At 38.7% G+C, this 19,939-nt stretch overlaps 1 protein-coding gene across 3 annotated transcripts in view; it reads right to left on the bottom strand.

The window, feature by feature from the left end:
- Positions 1-19,939, bottom strand: part of LOC123378379 (disintegrin and metalloproteinase domain-containing protein 23-like) — a 242,767-nt gene that overhangs the window by 61,782 nt on the left and 161,046 nt on the right. For all 3 annotated transcript variants that reach the window (XM_045032070.1, XM_045032074.1, XM_045032071.1), the window contains exons 21-24: positions 18,527-18,632; positions 17,329-17,448; positions 14,898-15,066; positions 9,972-10,083 (exon numbers count right to left, since the gene is read on the bottom strand). In XM_045032070.1, the coding sequence (XP_044888005.1) occupies positions 9,972-10,083; positions 14,898-15,066; positions 17,329-17,448; positions 18,527-18,632 (507 nt within the window). The remainder of the gene's footprint in view (positions 1-9,971; positions 10,084-14,897; positions 15,067-17,328; positions 17,449-18,526; positions 18,633-19,939) is intronic.

Here is a 19,939-nt window from a genome sequence, read left to right as displayed (position 1 = left end):
GTTGCTCCTGCTCCTGAGGTCTCTTCCAATCCTAATTTTCTATGATTCTATTATAGGCGGAGTTGGTAGTGCTGCCTTTAGTTAAGGTTGCCTGAAATTTTTCATTATAAGATCCTGTTTTCAGTTGCTTATAATTTTGCCAAACGTAAATGTTCATGCTAACATTTTCAATGCCAGACACCTCTCTCACGCTGAAGTTTTTTGGAAAGTTTCAGATAAAACAGTTCTGTTATTTCTGAGAATAAGATTACGGGAAAATACCATGTTGTCTTCAAGTTAAAAAAATTCTTATAATCATTTAATTGAAAAGCTCTATCACCTAAATACTTGGAGGATGGCTTCATATTTGGCAGTGGAATTTCCCTGGTGTCAGATGTGCCTCTGAAAAATATCAGTTTGCACATGCTCTGAAGATAATTGTTGAAAGTTTAGCAGCTAAATTCCGCATGTTCAAGCGCTGGTCTTCAGGGGCTCAGCAGGACTTTCCCTGCAATTGTTGCTGTGAGCAGCCAGGGTCCACTGTGGCACTAGGCACAGGAACTGGGAGCAGGAAAACCATCTCTCTTGTGCTTTCAATGCTCCTTTTCCTGGCACCTACACAACAAGGAGGAGGAAGCTAAGCTGTCTGCTGCAAAAGCAGAGGGTGCTGCATGAACCAGATAGTGGGAAGGAATGGGGATGTGGGGAGCCAAGAAAGGAGGGATGGATAGGAAGAGAGAGACTGGAAGGAGGGTTGATAGGGGCAGAGGGTGAGGTGGGGGGACAGGAGCAAAGGAGAAAGAGCAGGAGCCAGGGTGAGTGGTTGTGGGCTGGAGCAGAGGTCAGGAGGCACTAGGGCTGGAGCGGAGAGATGAGAAGCAGGAACAGGGTTTGATTAGAAGCAGAGTGGAAGTGGGGCAGGAGCTGGGATGTAGGGGTTGATAGGAGCAAAGATGTCTGAGAGAGGCTGGGGATGCAAGGGCAGAATGGCTTATAATCATAAAAGCTCATGCACCTTCAGAATCTGGAATTGAACCCTGGATTCCTGCATCTCTACAGTCTTTTGCTGTCAATAAATAGCAGTGAAACCCACTGGCAAAATGTGTCACTCATCCCACTCTAGTGGGTGGTCCAGATAGGAGATGATAACCTTCTACTACTATTAGCTCAAGTGACAGACATCAGTATTGTGGATCTAATAAACCATACCTTGCTGAGGACACTAACTGGTGATCAATATGATTCCACATAATACAGTGTGTTTTATAAAATTGTTAAAAAACTATGTTAAAAATGTTAAGGTTGCAGAGTCAAGCACTCAGAAGTTAAGAAATGCCAGAATTCAGGTTGCAGGGCAAACTTAATTCACTCTTCTTGTGTGTATTCATTCTGATACAGTCTGTAATTACATAACACACACTATTCCTGTAGGGGAAACACTTTGATGGGATTGAAATCTTAGATGAAGTCAGTGTGGAGTTAAATTAGTGGGCAGAATGCAGATGAAAAAGGTCAAAAGACCAAAATAATGGCAGTTTATTCCACGGTTTGCAGTGTATTCCATGAATGCAGAATTAAAGAAATTTACTCCAGGATTATCATAACCATATACATTGTGTAAATACCCTATTGTTAAAACTTAGAGGTAATTAATGTGCTGATACCTCAGATTTCAACTTCCCAAAATCATAAAAGACAATACAATATTTGTTGCTCAAACTTTATATAATGTACTGCCTTGAGGTAACTGAAAATCCTACCAACAGAACATTCAGAAACTTTGTTGGAAAGCTGTCTATTTATACTATAATTTCAACTGAGTTTTTTTCTGTTTCTTAACTGAATTTTATGACCCACTGTTAGAATGAATGCCCCGTTCATTGAAATAAAAAAAATGTGAATTATATCAAATGGTCCATCTTGTTCTGTTAGATTACATTTTGCAAAAATAGATAATCACAATCTTCAAATTACTATTTATTCATTCTTTTTATAATTTGGAGCAATGAAACATTTAGACATTTAATTGTATTAATTGTGATGACGTAAAAATTCACAAACTTATTGTTTTATGCCCCACATTGTCCCAGACAGGAGAGGGTTCAACACTGCATGAGCAAATCACATGACACGGACACGTTCAAAGCACATGACGAATACAGTCACCACATGACACAAAGCTAATGGGATAGTACACAGAGGGCTCAGGTGCGTACCTCACACACTAGGCACCAAACATAAAACTCTTAAACTAATAAAAATGCTTACTCTATTCCCCACCCTGTGCCTCCAAAAATCACCCCCAGAGCCAGAATGGTCCCTGCCACTGCACCTATTAGCCTGTTAGTGGCCATGCTCACTGTGCGGAGGGAAAAGGGAAGATTTTTAAGGAAATGATCACATACGGTATATGTCTGAAATGAAAAATAAAATAGCACCTCAGAGGGATATTTTACTTTGTAATCCATTGATTGTGAAACAGTTCAAACCTCCCAATAAATCTCTCTACACAAATACTATAGCTTTTAATATATGGAAATAGTTGAGGCTATATTTGGCTTTATCTGAATGCTTACAAACATTACTTTAATAAGTTTTACTGTAAATTTTGAAACTACGTAAGGTTTCATAACCTGTGATTACATCACATTTTTATTTAAAATAGAATATCCTCAGCTTCTGTAATATAAACCTACAATTTACTTAAAATGTAAATAGATACAATTTGATCACCAATAAGAAAACTTTCATCTATCACCAGAAACATACTGTATCCAGGTCATTAAACTAAACAGTTAAAGAGATAATTGTTAACTTATTACATTGTATAGCATTGCTTACAAAAGAATTTCCCAAAAAATGTAAACACTGAATAACTGCAATGAACTCTTTTTCAGTGGTTTTCAGCCCAGGGGTCCGCGGACTTACGTCTTAAGATGTCCAAAGGTGTCCACACCTCCATTCAAAATTTTTTTAGAGGCCCACAAATGAAAAAAAGGTTAAAAAGCACTGCTGAAGATACGATAGGCCTGATTTTTCACTGCCTTGCCCTCTGTGTAGTCATTTAAACCTGTGCAAAGTGACTGCAGATGAGGTGTAAATATCACCCAATCTGTATGGTAGTGTTTTGCACCCATTTAAAATAGGTGTAAAGGATTATATAGAGGGCAAGGCAGTGGAGAATCATGTTTATAGAGTCTCTCTAAATCAGGGGTGGGCAATAATTTTTGCAGGGGGGCCATTCCACGAATTTTGGTAAGTTGTCACAGGCCACACATTTCTGCTATATTAATGGAGGTGGTGAGGGGTCTGAGAGGGAGTTTGGGTGCAGGAGGGGGCTCCGGGCTGGGGCAGGGGACTGGGGTGCAGGAGGTGGTGAGGGGTCTGAGAGGGAGTTTGGGTGCAGGAGGGGGCTCCGGGCTGGGGCAGGGGACTGGGGTGTGGGAGAGGGTGCGAGGTGTATGCTCTGGCTGGGAGGCGCTTACCACAGGTGGCTCCCAGCCGGCGGCACAGCAGGGCTCAGGAGGCTGCCTGCCTGCCTGCCATAGCCCCATGCCACTCCTGCACATCACACACATCTCTGCACGCCCCTAGGTGAGAGTGCGGCAGCAGGTCTCCATGTGCTGCCTGCAGCCACAAGCACCGCTCCTGCAGTTCCCATTGGCCAGTTTCCGACCAATGGGAGCTGTGAGGATGGTGCTGGGGACAGGGGCAGGGCCACCTTTCCCCCCACCCCGCCAGGAGTACGCAGAGACATGCCAGCAGCAGCCATCTGCTTCCGGGAGCAGTGTGGGGACACAGTAGGCAGGCAGCCTGACGGAGCACCCTGCTGCGCCACGGGACTTTTAGCGGCCTGGACTCAGAGATCGCAAGGGGGCAGAGGAGGCCGGACAGAAATGTTAGTCATGGCGGGCTGGACAGAAATGTTAGATGGGCCGGATCTGGCCCACAGGCCATATTTTGCCAACCCCTGGTCTAAAGGTTTAATTCTTAGCACTGTTAGGTTTGAATTTCATGCTCTCTCTCCCCCATCACACTCACACCCTGCACCCTGAAAAAAAGGTTGGAGAGAGAAATAACACGTCTGAGGGTATTCAAAAGAATTCTTGAATGGGTATAGTTTTACCCAACTGATCAAAATAACACTGAATTACACTTTTTTTTCTTTTCTTTTTCTCCTCTCCAAAATGTGTATTGGAATGCAAAGTAAAAACCTAACTACTTCAAAGGAATTAGGATATCTTGGCAGATTTTTTTTTCCTGCAGAAAAACACGTAAGCCTGATTCTTACATCCATACTCATACTGAGCAAGACCTTACTCTACAAGTAGTCCTCTTGATTCTGGATTGTTTATCAAAATCAGTTCTTCTAAAGAACAAGCTATTTTTTAATTTACTCAAGCAGAGAAAATTCTTCTAAAGCAAGCAAACCTCTGCTCTTTTAAAAAGTCAATATGTAACTATTCTGGAAAAAATTTTAACAAGATTGGCTCCAAGTCCAAGAATATACTTGCCTAATTTCAGTCTAAAGCAAACTTACACAACTGAGATATAATGCATCTAGTATAAAATTTTTAACCTTGATTCCTTTGGGTAAATGAGAAAGTAGGGGCAGTGGAGGGGGGTTTATTTATTTGGTGTTGGTATTTCTCACAGCAGAGATGACAGAACTCAAAAGTATATGATATTGTCATACCTAGAGCTTCTTGGCTTGGTGCTGGCTTCTCTCCCTGAGGATTTTCCAATTTTGTGTAAGCCCTGCACTCCAAATTAATAGTATTGGAGTCCTAGAAGTGGGGATGGAGGGAACAATGCACTCCACGGTGTGCTCTTCTCTGAGCCTGGCAGATATTTGGGCAGGGATTAATGCTGCTCCAAACATTAGCTCCCATTCTGTACCTGTACTCTTCTCAGAGAGGAATATTTACACGGCAAAGAACTAGCCATCACCACATAGGCTGGCACAGAATAACGTTTCATTCTCCTTTCCCTATGGCTCCCCAGGATCTAAGGTGCTTGGAGGCCATATCTTCTGACTCTTATGCAGCCCATCCACAAGCCCCTTTTCTTGATGGAAGCATTCAAGATGAATTTTGAGGAGTTTCCTGGGCCCTCTGTCTCTCTCCTGTGGGTTTTACTGCAGGAGGCCTTGGTCATTCCAATATAATGGGGGTTTGTCTCTCTTTCTTTAAGGTCCCCTAAACTATCTATGACTTTCCCACTACCACAGTATATGATTGCCTTACAATCTTTAACATATTTATCTGTGAGGCAGGGAAGAGTTATCTCCATTTTACAGAAAGGAAATGGAGGCACAGAGAGATTAAGTAATCTGACCAACACCATACAGGAAATCTGTGGCAGAGAAGAGAACTGAACCCGGGTGTCTTGGGTTTCAGGCTAGTATCTTGTGCAAAGTTTTTGTTGGTTCCCCTACCATCACCGCTTTTTTCCTTTTATTCACTCTAACTTTTCCAAAATTGGAGATGTTCTGAAAAGTTACAAAGTAGCAAAAGGAAAATAAAATTAACTCCAACTTTTCAAAATTTCTTCAAAAGTTACAGTGTTCCATTTTTCCTTTTGCCACTCTTACTTTTTAGAAGTTGGAGAATTTTATAAATTTATAGAGTGGAAAAGGAAAACAAAGTAGAGGGGAAAAACAGACAAACAAAGCCCCTACATGTAATTCATTCTATTGTAGTCAATGGGGAAAAAAGGAGGAGACGAGGGAAAAACAAAAATCAACTTTTAAACTGAATTGAAAATGAAATTGTAAGTCAAATCCAAATAAAAACTGTTTTGTTTTGAAATTTTTTGTTCAGGCGTATTTTTTTTCCAAACAGATATATTACTAATGGATGAGAATATCTGTATTACTTAAACAGTAAAGCTTTCCTAAGCTGGACTGATTTTATTTGGGGGGGGGGAAGGGGGATGGATTTAAAATTATATATTTTAGACACATGTAACAGCAGTTATAAGAGGAATCATTTATAATAAAAAGTGCTTTTTAGGCAATGATTTGGGATTTCAGTATTTTCTACTTGCTGATGCTCTCTTACTACACAGAGATTTATTTTTCAGACACAGAGAAGAACTCTCCTCTGAGATAAGAAAAATTGCCTGTATACTTCCCATATTCTAAAACATTAAATTCAATAGTAGTAGACTGTAGCTGACTCACTGAACTCACACAGGCATGACTTGCATCCGACGAAGTGGGTATTCACCCACGAAAGCTCATGCTGCAAAACGTCTGTTAGTCTATAAGGTGCCACAGGATTCTTTGCTGCTTTTACAGATCCAGACTAACATGGCTACCCCTCTGATACTTGTGAATCTAATGATTACCTATTATTCTAGCTTTAATGATCAGAGATTTTACAAGTAATACAGTCTTACTTCAAAGAATGTTTTAGACAGTCTTAAACTTCAGTCTATTTCATATACTTAAAGTTCTGGTTCAAGTATAATACAGTTAAATCAAGCCAAAGTCCAATCCGGCAAATGAATCTGCACAGGAAAACACCTGTGTGCAAGAATCCCACTGACTTCAAGAATAGGATCCAATACTGTAAGTAGCTTCAAGTTTCCTTCACTTCCAAAAACTGCTACTGTCCTGCAATACTATATTCTTGGTCTGCCACTGCAGGATACAGTAGGTTTCTGAGTTTAGACTAGCTCATAACATCAATATGAATTAATTCCAAAATAATAAATGACCACTGATTTTTTAAAATCCTTAAATATAGTAAAGAGGAAAAAGCAACTGATAGATGATGTAAAGGTCTGAAAAGAAAAACAGAAGTGCAACAGGAGCAGCAATCAATCATCAGTTATCATAACAGAATAAAGAAAAAGCAAGCAATATGTTAGCTATACATAATACCAATCATAATAAGAAAAATGTAGGGATTTATGGTGTGAAAAACTGTTAATTATATGAATTTTCACATCTCAGAAGAAAGTGTTGGTAACCTTCCCCCAAGGAATTATCTGCTCGTATGCTACTTAAGGGCATGTTTCAGCACTAGAGAACATGGTAGAAAACAGAAGTCAGAAAAAATTAACATTCTCCAATGTTGTTAAATTCTTCAAAGAGAATGACTGACTGTTGTTACTGCAACTCTTCCTTCAGCTCAGTCCTTGTCAATATAAACCAGTATGAGAATTCAAATTAATCTACGTTTTGTTTTCCCCTTAACTAAGAGGGTATCTATTCCAAAGGAATAGTCTCATTTTAATGGGAAGGACATTATGCATATAAGTACCTTCATCATCGTAAGAATATACTCCTAAGAGCTTGTCTACCTGAAGAATTAGACCATGGTAAGCTGGAGTGTGACTCTATGCTGCTCTAGACTGCTCAAAGTTCATTAACAAACTGTTAATGTATCTCAGCAGGATGTGTGCACACGGGCAGTTAGACCATGGCAGGGTAGTGTGGGGCAGATTCATAACCCCAGCTTGCCATGGTCTAATTGTTCGTGTAGACAAGCACTAAGAAAGCGGTCCATCTCTTTGTTCATGAATGGTGTAAGCCAGGGAGTAGGTGGAAAGGTGCTGTTAACATTTTAAGATATTGAAGCTGTAGAAGATTTTTAGACTTAACTTTTTTTTTTTAATTCTTGAACAAGCATCAGAATTAAGGTTAGAAATCTCTCTCTCACCCAGCCTCCAGATATCTGAACTGTCAGATGTCAGAATTTGGAGGAACCAATACCTCTAATTCCTTGGATAAATTCCAAATTAAGTGAACCCATGCCTTCTTACATCGTAGAAAAATTAATATAATACTTTGGAGCTGTTTTTCCAGATTTCTATGCCTTCTGGGAGTACCGTAAGTTACATTTGAAGGACAAGAGAAATGGGCAAGAGAGATCACTACATCCCACTCTAAGAGAAGTTAACCTCTTAGAACAGTGATATATTGAAGTGTAGTATTTGCAACCAAAAAAGTAAAAATGAAGATTTGAGATGAATTCCACTGAGGTGTCTATCATCAGATTTGTAAAGGCTCTTATTTCATGTATTTTTCCCTGCATTGATTTTGTGAGTCAGAGTACAATAATCCTGGCATGTTTTTTAAACCTGTGGTCATACCAGATGACATTTTGTGACACTGGAGTTAATCTAGCTGTGATGTTCTCACAATTGAATCCGTGTTATCTGAATCTTGAGAAAATTGAGTTTCCTGCTTCTGCAATGTTATGGAACTCACATTTTGTGCTAAAGAAATATAGAAAGCATTTTACTTCATGTCTGTTGTTTGTATGCTGACATGTGAGTTATGTAATGTTAGTAATAAAAAGAAAATCTTAATAGGAAGTGCTCAAGTACTTTAGAGTTTTATATTATTGCAGAAAACTATGTCTTTATACTTCCTGACACTTTTTCCCAATTGGATTTCTCTATTAACAGACCAAAATAAACTGGAGAAAGTAGTCAAAGTCCAATTCCCTGTCATAAGTCTCTTGGGGATTCAACTTCCAATAAACTAATATTGCCACAAATTTAAAAAAAAAGTGTCAATTCTCCTTATGACCCATTCTTGTATCAAAATAAACTAAAAAGAAAACAAAAGATATCAAGTTTATTTTTTCAATATAGCCATCATATTGTATTATAGTAATCCATTTGTCCGTATCTGCTGATACAATCTTATTCATCAATATCATTGGTGGTATCTATCCACTAAGATATTTTCCCAGAATGTCTCAAAGTTGGCATGTTAATTTCTAGAATGGCTTTTCCATTTTGAAAGTAAAAAATAAAGTTTGTAGTATAGGAATTTGATCTAGGTGACCAGATGAACTTCTCTACTTGTCTTTATTAGACTTGTTTATAAATTAAACAATGGCTTCTTTTTATTATTTCTTATCTAATGCATCTGCAAGACAAGTATTACAGTACTCTTAAATGCTACAACAGGAGCTGCATCTCACCCTTCTGCACAGAAAGGAAGACTCCCCTTACTAAGTCCTTGCAGATGGCTCTTCACAGAGTCAGGAAGGCTCTAGGGGAGCAGAGAGGGCAGGGAGCTATGCTCGGTGAGGTAGAAACTGTACAGCCCTATGGTGGTTGGTGGTGGGGAAGGATGCACCTCAAAAGGTTCCCTAAGAAGGAGAATACCTGTTTCTTTTGGTTTTCCACAGACAGTTAAGATATTGAGTGGACTGTACAATTTTGCTGTCTTTCTTGCCAGTGTAGTGATTTGGGTTTTGGAGGAGGTGGGGAGCCACAATTTCAAGTGCATACCTTTCCATGTGAAAAGTATTTCTGAAGAGTATTTCCCTAATAGTTCCTCTAGGTTTTTCTACTTCTTATACAGTCAATGAGGCATCTAGTAAACATGCAAAAGTAGAAGACAGTAATAATAGTATGAGAAAATAACAGTTCCTATCATATTTTGTTTATTTTCTTTCCCACTGAAATCTGATGCTTAGGAGGCCAAGCTTTCTAAGCACTCTTCCAGATCCAAAATGAGATGAAGCCCCCTTTACAGTCAAGATAACTGTAAAAGAAATTTTTGTACAAGGGAGGCTTCATTTCCCCCTTCATTATGTCCTAGCTTTCAGGAACAGCTTGGAACAGTCAAGGAACATCAGCAACTGGAAAATCTCTACTAAAGGATAAATAATAAACTCACCATATGGCCATAAATGTAGAAATCTAGTAAATGTAGGTTTTAATTATGAAGACGGCTATTCAAGGACAGAATAAAGGGGGAAAATTGGGATGAACCGAAATGTCTGGGTTCATATTTTTCTAGAAATGGGATCTGGAATTATAAAAGTCAAAAGTATATTCACAAACAGTTTTCAAACTAACATTCATATATCTTCTCATAGAGGCATAGTTTTAATATGCTCAAGGGTTTGATTCTGAATGATAGGGTTATACCTTCCTTTCCCACATGTTAATTCTACTGGTGCTAATAGAGAAGACTAATCTAAACGTGTACTAAATATTGCAACTGAAATCACACAAACCCTTAGGTCCTTCAACCTTCTTGTTGGAAGTATCCCTGATAGGGTCATCAATACTGCAGTCTGTCCCTGCCCAGGAGAAATTACAAATGCAAGTGGCTTCATTACTACACACCTAGAAAAGAAAATGAAAATAACTGTTTTTGAAACACTTTTGATTAAGGTTATTCAGCATATGGTAGAACTAAGTTATAAGATACACAGGATAACATTTACCAAAACACATACCATAACAAGAATGATTGTTTAGAAAGTTCAAGAAATCAATAACCTTATCTAGTACATAACAGGTTAGGATGGAATGTTCACCCCACACTAGCCCGGAAAACATTAATGTGGCTCAGAAGGAGTTCAGTAACTGATAGGTCACACATAGGGAGAGTTAGGTTTGATGAGCAAGCAGAGCTGAGGAGCAGCAGCAGGTGGGGCTGGTATAAGGCCAAGCATTGAGGGCAGAAGGGGGCTGCCATGTGCAAGCCTCCAGTTGGTCTCTGGGCTTAAAAAGGAGAAGGGGAAAAACCCAGGAGAGTAGAAGCCCTGGGGATCCAGGCCCTGAGAAAAGGGCATACCCAGAGAGGTGTAGGAGAACGAAGCCTGAAAGAAGTGAAGTAGGAAAAGGTTCAGGGAAAATGGCTACAAGGTTTGGGATGGTTCAGACCTTCACTGCTGATTCGAAGGTCCTTGGAACCTGGAGTACTGGGCAGGCCTGGGTTCCCCTCTCAGCCAGTAGGGAAGTGACACAGTCTGGGCAGTGAACTGAAGGACTGCCTGAGAGAATTCAAGGGAAAAACTATAGTGACTTGGCCAGAAGGACAAGCCATGAAGAGGGAGCACCCTGAGTTACAAAGAGGGAGCAATCAAGTCAAAAGGAAAGATGGAGGGACACAGGTGAGCAACCAAAGGAAGAGGCATCAGACTGGCCAAGAGGTAATCCCGAGATACGGCCACAAGGAGGTGCCACAGTGGTGAGCTGTAAACCCCAAGACACAAGTATATCAAGTTTGTAGTTTTATTTAATTCCCCAGGTAGATACACTCAGAAGATAGCATGGCAAGAGTAGAAGACTCCATTACAGCTCAACTGTCCCATGGACTCTCATCAGTGCAGGGGTATCGGGAGCTCTAAGAACCCTTGTTTTTATTCATGGGCAACAGAGATCTTGGGTCTGGGTGGATTAGGCATTTGGTGAAGTCACAGTCTAGCCCTTATTAATCTGCTCTTTTCATGAAGCTGTGAAAGGGGGACACAAATTAAGGTACTTGTTATATGTATCCATTTTCAAAGTGATCATTGTAATCAGAACCACTTGCAAACTTTGGGCCTCATATTTCCTTAGGCAGCTTGTTCCAATGTAAGAGAGAGGGGGAATTCTGAGTTTCAACTAACAGCTTCTTCTTCATTCTTCCAGGCTGGCAGTGTCAGTCTATCCTCCAGCAGAATAGGCGAGGGCTTCATTTTCAGACTGCACTTAGAAGGATACCTCTGTGAAAATGTGTGCTTAAACCCACTAAAAATTACATTACACTTGTAATAAATATGAACTCCTACCAAACCCATAATATTTAAAATACTAATCAATAGTGGATGATGGCTGTAAATGGACGATGGTAAAAAGAAATTAGAGATGGAGTAAGTTGCTGAGGAAAGTGACTGCAGGAAGGTGTGGTGGAAAAGCAGATAAAGATAGAAAGAATGAAATTTTGATCATGATTAGAAGGGCAGTTAGTCATCAATAGAGGTACCTAATCAACTGGTACATAATGTATAAAAACTATAGACTACATAGTCTATAGATAATGCTTAACCAAGTTGACAGACGGTACAATGCTGACAATCAAAAGTAAATAAGCCATGTAATTTTTGTTTATACCTTTATCTCATTCTGCATCCTCTAATGTTAACTAAAGAAGCTTATCAAGAAGGATAAAGATAACTTTAATCTCTACTTGTAAGAAAGGTTTGTTGAACTGAAAATTCGAATTAGCAAAAGCACAATAGGAATGTGGAAAAAAATTCAAAGTCGTCAAGAGAATGTCTGGGTCCCTTTCTTAACTCCTATATTGCCCGCGGTCTCCGTGCCTTTCTCTCCTTCTCCTTCCTTCTGAACCCAATTCACCCTCCTTTCAGTCTGTCTCCCTTTTCGGATTCTCTTCCCATATGAATCTTCCCCATAATAAGAAAACAACTTCCTAATATAGAGTCTAGTCCTCTACGGCACATATCTGTAGAAATTATAGCAGTCTATCTTATCCCTTGTTGGCCCTGCTCGCCGTTAAAAAAAAAGGGTGGTGGTGGGGAGCACAAGTAGCCAGAAAAACAAAGTGTTTGATCAGTAGTTAAGACACTTGATAACTTAGTCAAATAGACTCAGAGGTGGACTATGAAGCATAACATCCCTCAGTGTAAACTGATGTGCCAGGGTGGAAATAGTGTCAAAACTAAGTATAGTTTAAACCAGGGTTTCCAAAATGTGGCCTCAGCCCACCTTGACACATTGTTGGGTGGTCTATCAGCATGACTGCATTCTCCAGTCAAGCTCAGTCTTAATATATCTTTAACTCCAAGTGACTCGTGTAATCTAAGTAAAAGCTATATAAATGTAATGTTTTGAGCTGTATATGTTGGACAGAGCATAGAAAAAATATTTAAAACAATAAGCTGCAGTACTGTATGCAAGTTTAATTCTCGCACGCATACAATGGTATGTTTTGCTGCAAGGTAACCTAGCAATGTACAGTCTGTCACTTACAACTGTAAAAAATGGCAAGCAGTATTTTAATCTGACATGGATCGATTTTATTTTTCGAAAACGAGAAGGTGCACTGGCGGAGAAGATAATGAGAGTCCCAGACCATATACATCTACACAAAATGAGCCAGCCAAAAAAAAATAAAGAAAGAAAGAAAGTGTTAAGAAGATATGATGACACGTTCTTGAAGTTTGGATTCTCCTTTACTGGATTGGATGAGTACCCATTGCCTCAGTGTGTTATATTATAAACTGTTATTTTATATTTTTAATTACAATATTTGATTCTTTTCTAATTAGTTGAGAGTAGGGCTGGATCTTTACTTACACAGCACAGAAATCCAGATGCTATAGTAAAAAAATTGAAAACACAGTGTTTAAAGTTGGACAACTATTTTGTTCTAAAATCAACAAATAACACGTTAATTTTGTTAACATTGCTGTGTTGCTTATTCAGTTTTATACACTGTACATTTATACACTGTGTTTTCCTTGTTTGAACACCAAATTTAGCTCAACATTTTTTTAAAAAGTGTCATTTTCTTAAAAGCGTTTGGTTTCAAAGATCTTGAAGCATTTCTTTGAGTGCATATTGCTAGGAATTTCTATCATTACAACTGTTTACATTAAAATGAAAAGAAAACATGCACTGTATTTACAGTTCTAGTGTATGTAATTAAAATTAATAATTTCCCTCAAGAAGTGTTAATGGGCTGCAGTGCCTACTGCAGCAGCACAGATGGACGTCCAAGAAAGAAGCTTAGGATCCCTGGTTTAAACAGTAATGACTTCTTTAATTAGGCAGAATAAGACAATCTGCATATGCAGAGGGCCAACATTCATATTTTCAGTCCAGAGTACAATGTAGCTGCGAGGAAGGCTAAGAGGATGAAATAGCCTGATGTTCTGTATTAAGAGTACATATCAACAGCCCTAGGAAAATGAGTTGTTAATGTATCGAGCATTGGTTGCTACCTTTGGAGCTTCCTGTCCAGCACAATGCAATAGAGACAATAAATGGAACTGGAAGACTCACATATGACACAATATTGGGATTATTTGTCTGAGGTGATAAGAGGTATCCTATTAAATTCTATCAAATTAAGGTTAATAAACTGGAACAGAGGAATATAGGTTTATGTTCAGAGGAAGTATACTGCATATAAAAAGACTCTGTGGAGAATAAAGAAATTAGTGCTGCTAAAGGAGGTGAGGACCAGTAGTTTAATATTTGAATCACAGAATTAGCAAGTATGAGTGAATGCACACAAGAAGCACAAGTAAGAAGGTGTCATTTTCAGGTCTTCTCTACATGGGAGATTTTCCTTGGCTACTGCCTGCGGTGGCAAGCTATCAGTGTTGCTGCACAGGTGCAATCCCTGAACATAGACAAGCAAAGTTATTTGCACCAATGGATCTTAATCCAATTTCAAGGAGGTATAGACACCTTACCAAAAGGAGTTAACCAGGCTTCAGATCATGACACAATCCTGAATACTGCTCATTTGTTTTCCCATACATTCAAAGTGAAACATGATCCATCCTTGAAAGATGAACTTGCTCAGTGTGGTCTACTTTTCTCCAGGAGCCTTTTTGGAGCACCACCGAATGTCTATTTCTATTCCCTCTTGCTGGTGTTTTCCGATCTGCTCCAATCCTATTCAGGTCCTATGCCCTTGTCCCACTTATTTCTGCTACCACTATCCTAAAGACCTCGCATCCAGATGGTACAGTAGGGCTTTCACAGTCTCTTCAAGCAGCCCAGAACACTAGCTTTCTGCAGCATTAATACTGGATTCTGTGGCAAACTGAAATTATTCAGAGGTTTGAAATGTGTGATGAAACATTAGGGATGTTTTTATAGTACTGGAGTTTACTATTGACTTCAGTGGGAGCACAGGCCAGCTATAAATGCTTTTGAAAATCCCTCTCTAAATATTAACATGAAAAACTACAGTGAATTGTGTTACACAATTTAAAAACCTTGTTTTCTCATGTTATCTATGCCTCTCACGCTGTCATAGAATTAAAGTATGTCACAAAACCCAACACTTGTGTATTCAGGAAATCAGGAGGTCTCACTGAAGATTTTAGGTACAGTACACAACACTGTACATTAGGCCCTGTTTATTTTGGAAGTATGAACAGAGCTTATCTGCTATCCCATGGCTATGGACTTACCCCATGATCTGAACAGACTTTTCCATCAGAACCAATAGGGCAGCTGCTTATGTTCAAGGACTGAATTGGTAGGCACTTCCTGTCTACACACATCATGTGAGGGCCACATGGAGCTCCATCTTCCACATATCCTAAATCTGTATCGTCATCTAAAAGTACATGAGCACCACTAGGAGAAAAAGTTTTAAAATACTATTAATATTATGGCTAGAGCCTTTTTAAGATATTAAAACACAATAAAGGTATGGATGTTAAAAGCGCTATAACTTCATCACTCCACAGCACACTATAGGAAAGAATATGGTATGCACAAATTCACACCAAAATTTTTCTATTAATCACACAATTCTCACAGTAGCACTGAAATGAAATAGCTATAACTTGGAGAAGAATTCTAGGTATTGACACGCAATTTTAATTTGCTCTTAGTTTACATTCTATAACTGACAGAACATCTTTCTTTTTTTCATAGCATAAAATGATATTTCTAGAAAATATTACTAGTTCATGTATATATATTTATGCATATTTTATGAGAAATGTTTCATTCTTAAACTTTGATCTCAAATGGGAACAGGTAGGAAATATGGTGGAGAATGGTTGTATATATACAAGAGAGTATTCTTTGTTACTTTTACTATTCTTAATAATCAAATTTTATTTAATTTTTTAAAAGCACCCATCCAGTAATCTGCATGCAAGACAATAAAAACATGTGCCTGTCCTCTGACCAATTAAATGATAACTAAAGATCTCCTCCTACCACAATCATTCATATAAAACAAATAATTCCTCTTGCTGAGACAGTACTGCTCAAAACCAGGAAGTCTTATATATGGATCTTTCGCTCTTCTGGATTATAATTCTTAAACTTCATGGAAGAGCAATATGATGCTGAACAATAAGGTTTTATACCAGTCTCAAGAAGGTAACCTGTGAATCCACATGCTTTTCAACCCTTAAACGGAGAATATCAGTGATTTTTAATAAAAGGAGAAATACCATTTAAAATAGTGATTTTTACCTTTAACAACTTTAAATGTAGCTGTTGACATTTTTTATCTTTATCTTTTCCATAGCTTCCTAAATTCCAAGTTCAGAAGGGACCATTGTGATTATCTAGTGTGACTTCCTGGATAGCACAGGCTATATCTACACTTAAGACACTGCAGCAGCACAGCTGCAGCGCTGCGGTAACACTTCATTGTGGAGACTACAGCAATGGGAGAGTTTCTCCTGTTGCTGTATGTACCAGCTCTCCTGTTGCTATATAATTTTTCTGTTGACCTAGCGCTGTCTGCGCTGGAGGTTACAGTCAATTTACCTACGTCTCTCAAGGCTGTGGATTCTTTATACCCCTGAGAGATGTAGCTATGTTCATGTAACTTTTCAGTGCAGACCAGCCCTCAGCCATAAAACTTCCCCAAAGTAATTCCTAGAGCATATCATTTAGAAAAAACATCCAATCTGGATTTTAAAATTGTCTGTGACAGAGAACCCTCCATGATCCTTGGTAAATTGGTCCAGTGATTAATTACCCTCACTGTAAAAAATTTACACCTTATTTCCAGTCTGAATTTGTCTAGCTTCAGTTTCCAGCCACTGGATCATGCTGTACCTTTCTATACTAGATTGAAGAGCCTATTATTAAATATTTGTTCCCCCTGTAAGTACCTGAAGACTGATTAGATCATACCTTAACTTTCTCTTTGTTAAGGGAAATAGTCTCAAGGACCTCAATCTATCACTATAAAGACATGTTTTCCAAACTTTTAATCATTTTTGTGTCTTCTCTTTGACTCTTCTCCAATTTATCAACACCCTTCTTGAATTGTAGACATCAGACCAGGACACAGTATTCCATCAGCACCAAACAGAGAGGTAAAATCATCTCTCCACTTCTACTTGAGATTCCCCTATTTATGCATCCGAGGATTGCATTAGCTCTTTTGGCCACAGCATCACACTGGGAGGTTGTGTTCAGCTGATTATCCCCCACAACCCCCAAATCTTTTTCAGAATCATTGATCCTCAGGATAGTCCACCATGTGTAAGTATGGCCTACGTTCTTTGTCCCTCAATGTGTACATATAGCCAAATTAAAACTCATACTGCTTGTGCCCAGCTTACCAAATGATCCAGCTCACTCTGTATCAGTAACCTGTCCTCTTCTTTATTTACCCTTCTCCCAATTTTTTTCATCTGCAAACTTTATCAGTGATGGCTTTATTTTTGCTTCCAGATCATTAATAAAAATTGTTAAATAGCATATGGCCAAGAACCAAACCCTGTGGAACCCACTAGAAACATGCCCCTTTGATGATGCCCTGTTAATAATTACATTTTCAGACTTATCAGTTAGCCAGCTTTTAATCCATCCAATTTGGTTACGGATAGAAAAACCATTTGTGTATGATGTATAGTCTTTTACCTGCAGTCCACTACACGCCCCTGGTGGTAAAAAGAGGTTGGGGTAATTTCTCCCTGAAGATGACCAATTCGCGGAACTCGAGTAAGATTAGTGCAGAGCAAAAAGCCACAGAACACATCACTGCAAAAGAAAAACAAAGACAAAGTTACCAAATAGAGTCATACTAACAATATTTATAAGATACAAACTGTTGTGTCAAAAGCAATGAAGGCATGAAACCAACAATATTACTGCAATAAATAACTTAAGACCAGCTTCCGCCACTGCTGGTCACATAAAGTAATAACTTACTCAGTGAGTAGTACCACAGACTTTGGTAGTACTACTCTAAGTAAGGTACTACTTGATGGGAATAATGATGGCGGAAGCTAGTCGGAATCAGATGGTGTTAATTGTAAAAACAAACAAAATTCTACCAATTTATCTGAACAAAAATCTATTTCCACAAAAATACTTGAATATAATATTAAAAGGGGCATACAGGTGGAGAAACTATGCATAGTTTTGTTATCCTAGACTACATCACATTGTGCTTTTTCAGGTAATGACACCAGCTACGGGACATCTCTGGATGCACATTGGTAGGATGAGCCTTTGTCTTCCACAGATCAGTCAGAGCTCACTGTTCTCCATGGCCTACTAGTGTCTTCCAAATATTTGGTCATATTGTATACGGGGAGGTCCAACATGATGGAAGATCATGGTCTCACTCAGTGAGAGCAGACTACTACCAAGCTATCCCTGCCATTTCCCGTCTTCCTCCCCACCCCCAGCTATGGGATGGAATTACCCTGAGATCACAGGATCTAGCAGAGATTCCTGGACCACGTCTGGAGGTGGAACCAGTATTCATATCTTTGGCCACTTACATCCCTGCCTGACCTTGTGTGCGTGTACATTACAAATGTGTGACACTGTGCTGCTATATCCTTTAACTTCTCTCCACAAGTCCAAATTGCCAGTACATCTGCACGAAAATCTAGATGTGAGAAATTCCAAAAATGTGAATTTTTGAGCCACCTGGGAATTCTGCAAACCAATATGTGAAATATTTTGGAGTTCTGAAAATTTGTAGGAAAAAATGGAGGATTCAAAACCATGCAAAACAAACTGCTGAATAAGTTCATTAAAAAATCTGAAAAATATTAGGCCAAATTCACCCAAAATATTTAGACAGTTTCTACAAAGCTAAACTTACTGTTTACTGCACTGAATCCATTGGTCTCCATCCTTTCCACAGTTTCCTTTTTTTGTGCCTTCTGTATTAAGCTTCTCATAACAGAATTTGTCAGACCCTGTAGCCTCTGTTGATGAAAAAGGGAAAAGAGAATGTACTTTACATTGACAGCAGCAAGTATTCTCTTCATAAAATTAGTGTAAAATATGTACAGAACTGCCACAAGAAAATATAAACACAGGACTTTGAAATTTCATCCTGTGTTTTAATTTATGGAGTAGATTTTGTTTACACAATGAGAGGGAGAAGGAGAGAGAAGAAAAGAGAATTCTATCAGGCAGCTGAAAAGGGAAAATATTTCCCACCTTATACTCAGATTCCAATATCTGAACTGAATATCAGTCTGGAGACTCTCTCTCTCGGTGATCTGTCTAAGCAACATCTACCTGGGTGTATATCTTCTTCACTTGAATATTCTGGGGGTCTAACATTGTTCACATGTACATCAGTTTTACAGTGGTGCAATTTAACTGTTTTCCCTGCTGTTATTCCTGATTTATACTAGTGTGAGAGTAGAATCAGATTCTCTCTCTGTAGCACCAGATATTTGCCTCTCGATGTATCCAGGGAAAGAATTAAGGGGCCTGATTCTCCTCTCACTTACACCAGTGTAAATCAGGAGTAATGTAGTTAAACAGATACAAAACCAATATAAGTGAGAACAGCATAAAACTGAGATTAACTCATGTTTTTTCAGTGTAAGCAGAGAAGTCCTAACTTTCCTAATCAAGTAGGATTGGATAGAAGAGCCACATTAAATCTAAAACATTTTCCACTTTTCTCTTCTTTAGTCTTTTTGGGTTCCCACACATTAGTATGCTTGTGCTAAGAATAAACCTTTTCAGAGTCTCACCTACCTAAAAAGGCAGGAGCAGCAAGCTGGCCATGAGGAGGCAGAGCAAACAATAATGGGAAATTGTTGAAACAGAGGAAAGTAGAGAGAGAACAAAGGCAGAGCCTGAAAAGATGTTCTCAGAATTTGGTCTGTGATGTGACTTTTCTGTGCTTGGGGGTGGACCAATAAACATCCTTCCAGACTCATGGAGTTAATATGAAATTACTCATTAACAAGTGCTTTAGGCTTTCTTTCATTAAAAAACCAGTGTCTTCATTATTTAGAATGACAGAAAAAGTAACAACTAAATACAATGTATTAGTTACAGCATAGGCACTTATATAGAAAAGACAATCTAAATAATTTCAATTAAAATATAACCTTAGAGTTAGAGAAAAAAATGTACTGTACTGCCACTGAGCTAAGGGAAAGGTACCAGGAGTCCACTAAAACTACTGTCCCCATCTTTCTCTGTATTAAATGCACTATATCTTGTGTTGCTTGTGACAGACAGTAAAAGATGGAAATCTCCTAACACC

This window comes from Mauremys mutica, chromosome 10 (assembly GCF_020497125.1).
Source record: "Mauremys mutica isolate MM-2020 ecotype Southern chromosome 10, ASM2049712v1, whole genome shotgun sequence".
Classification (NCBI taxonomy): Eukaryota; Metazoa; Chordata; order Testudines; family Geoemydidae; genus Mauremys; species Mauremys mutica.
This window is presented reverse-complemented; position numbering and strand designations above follow the sequence as displayed.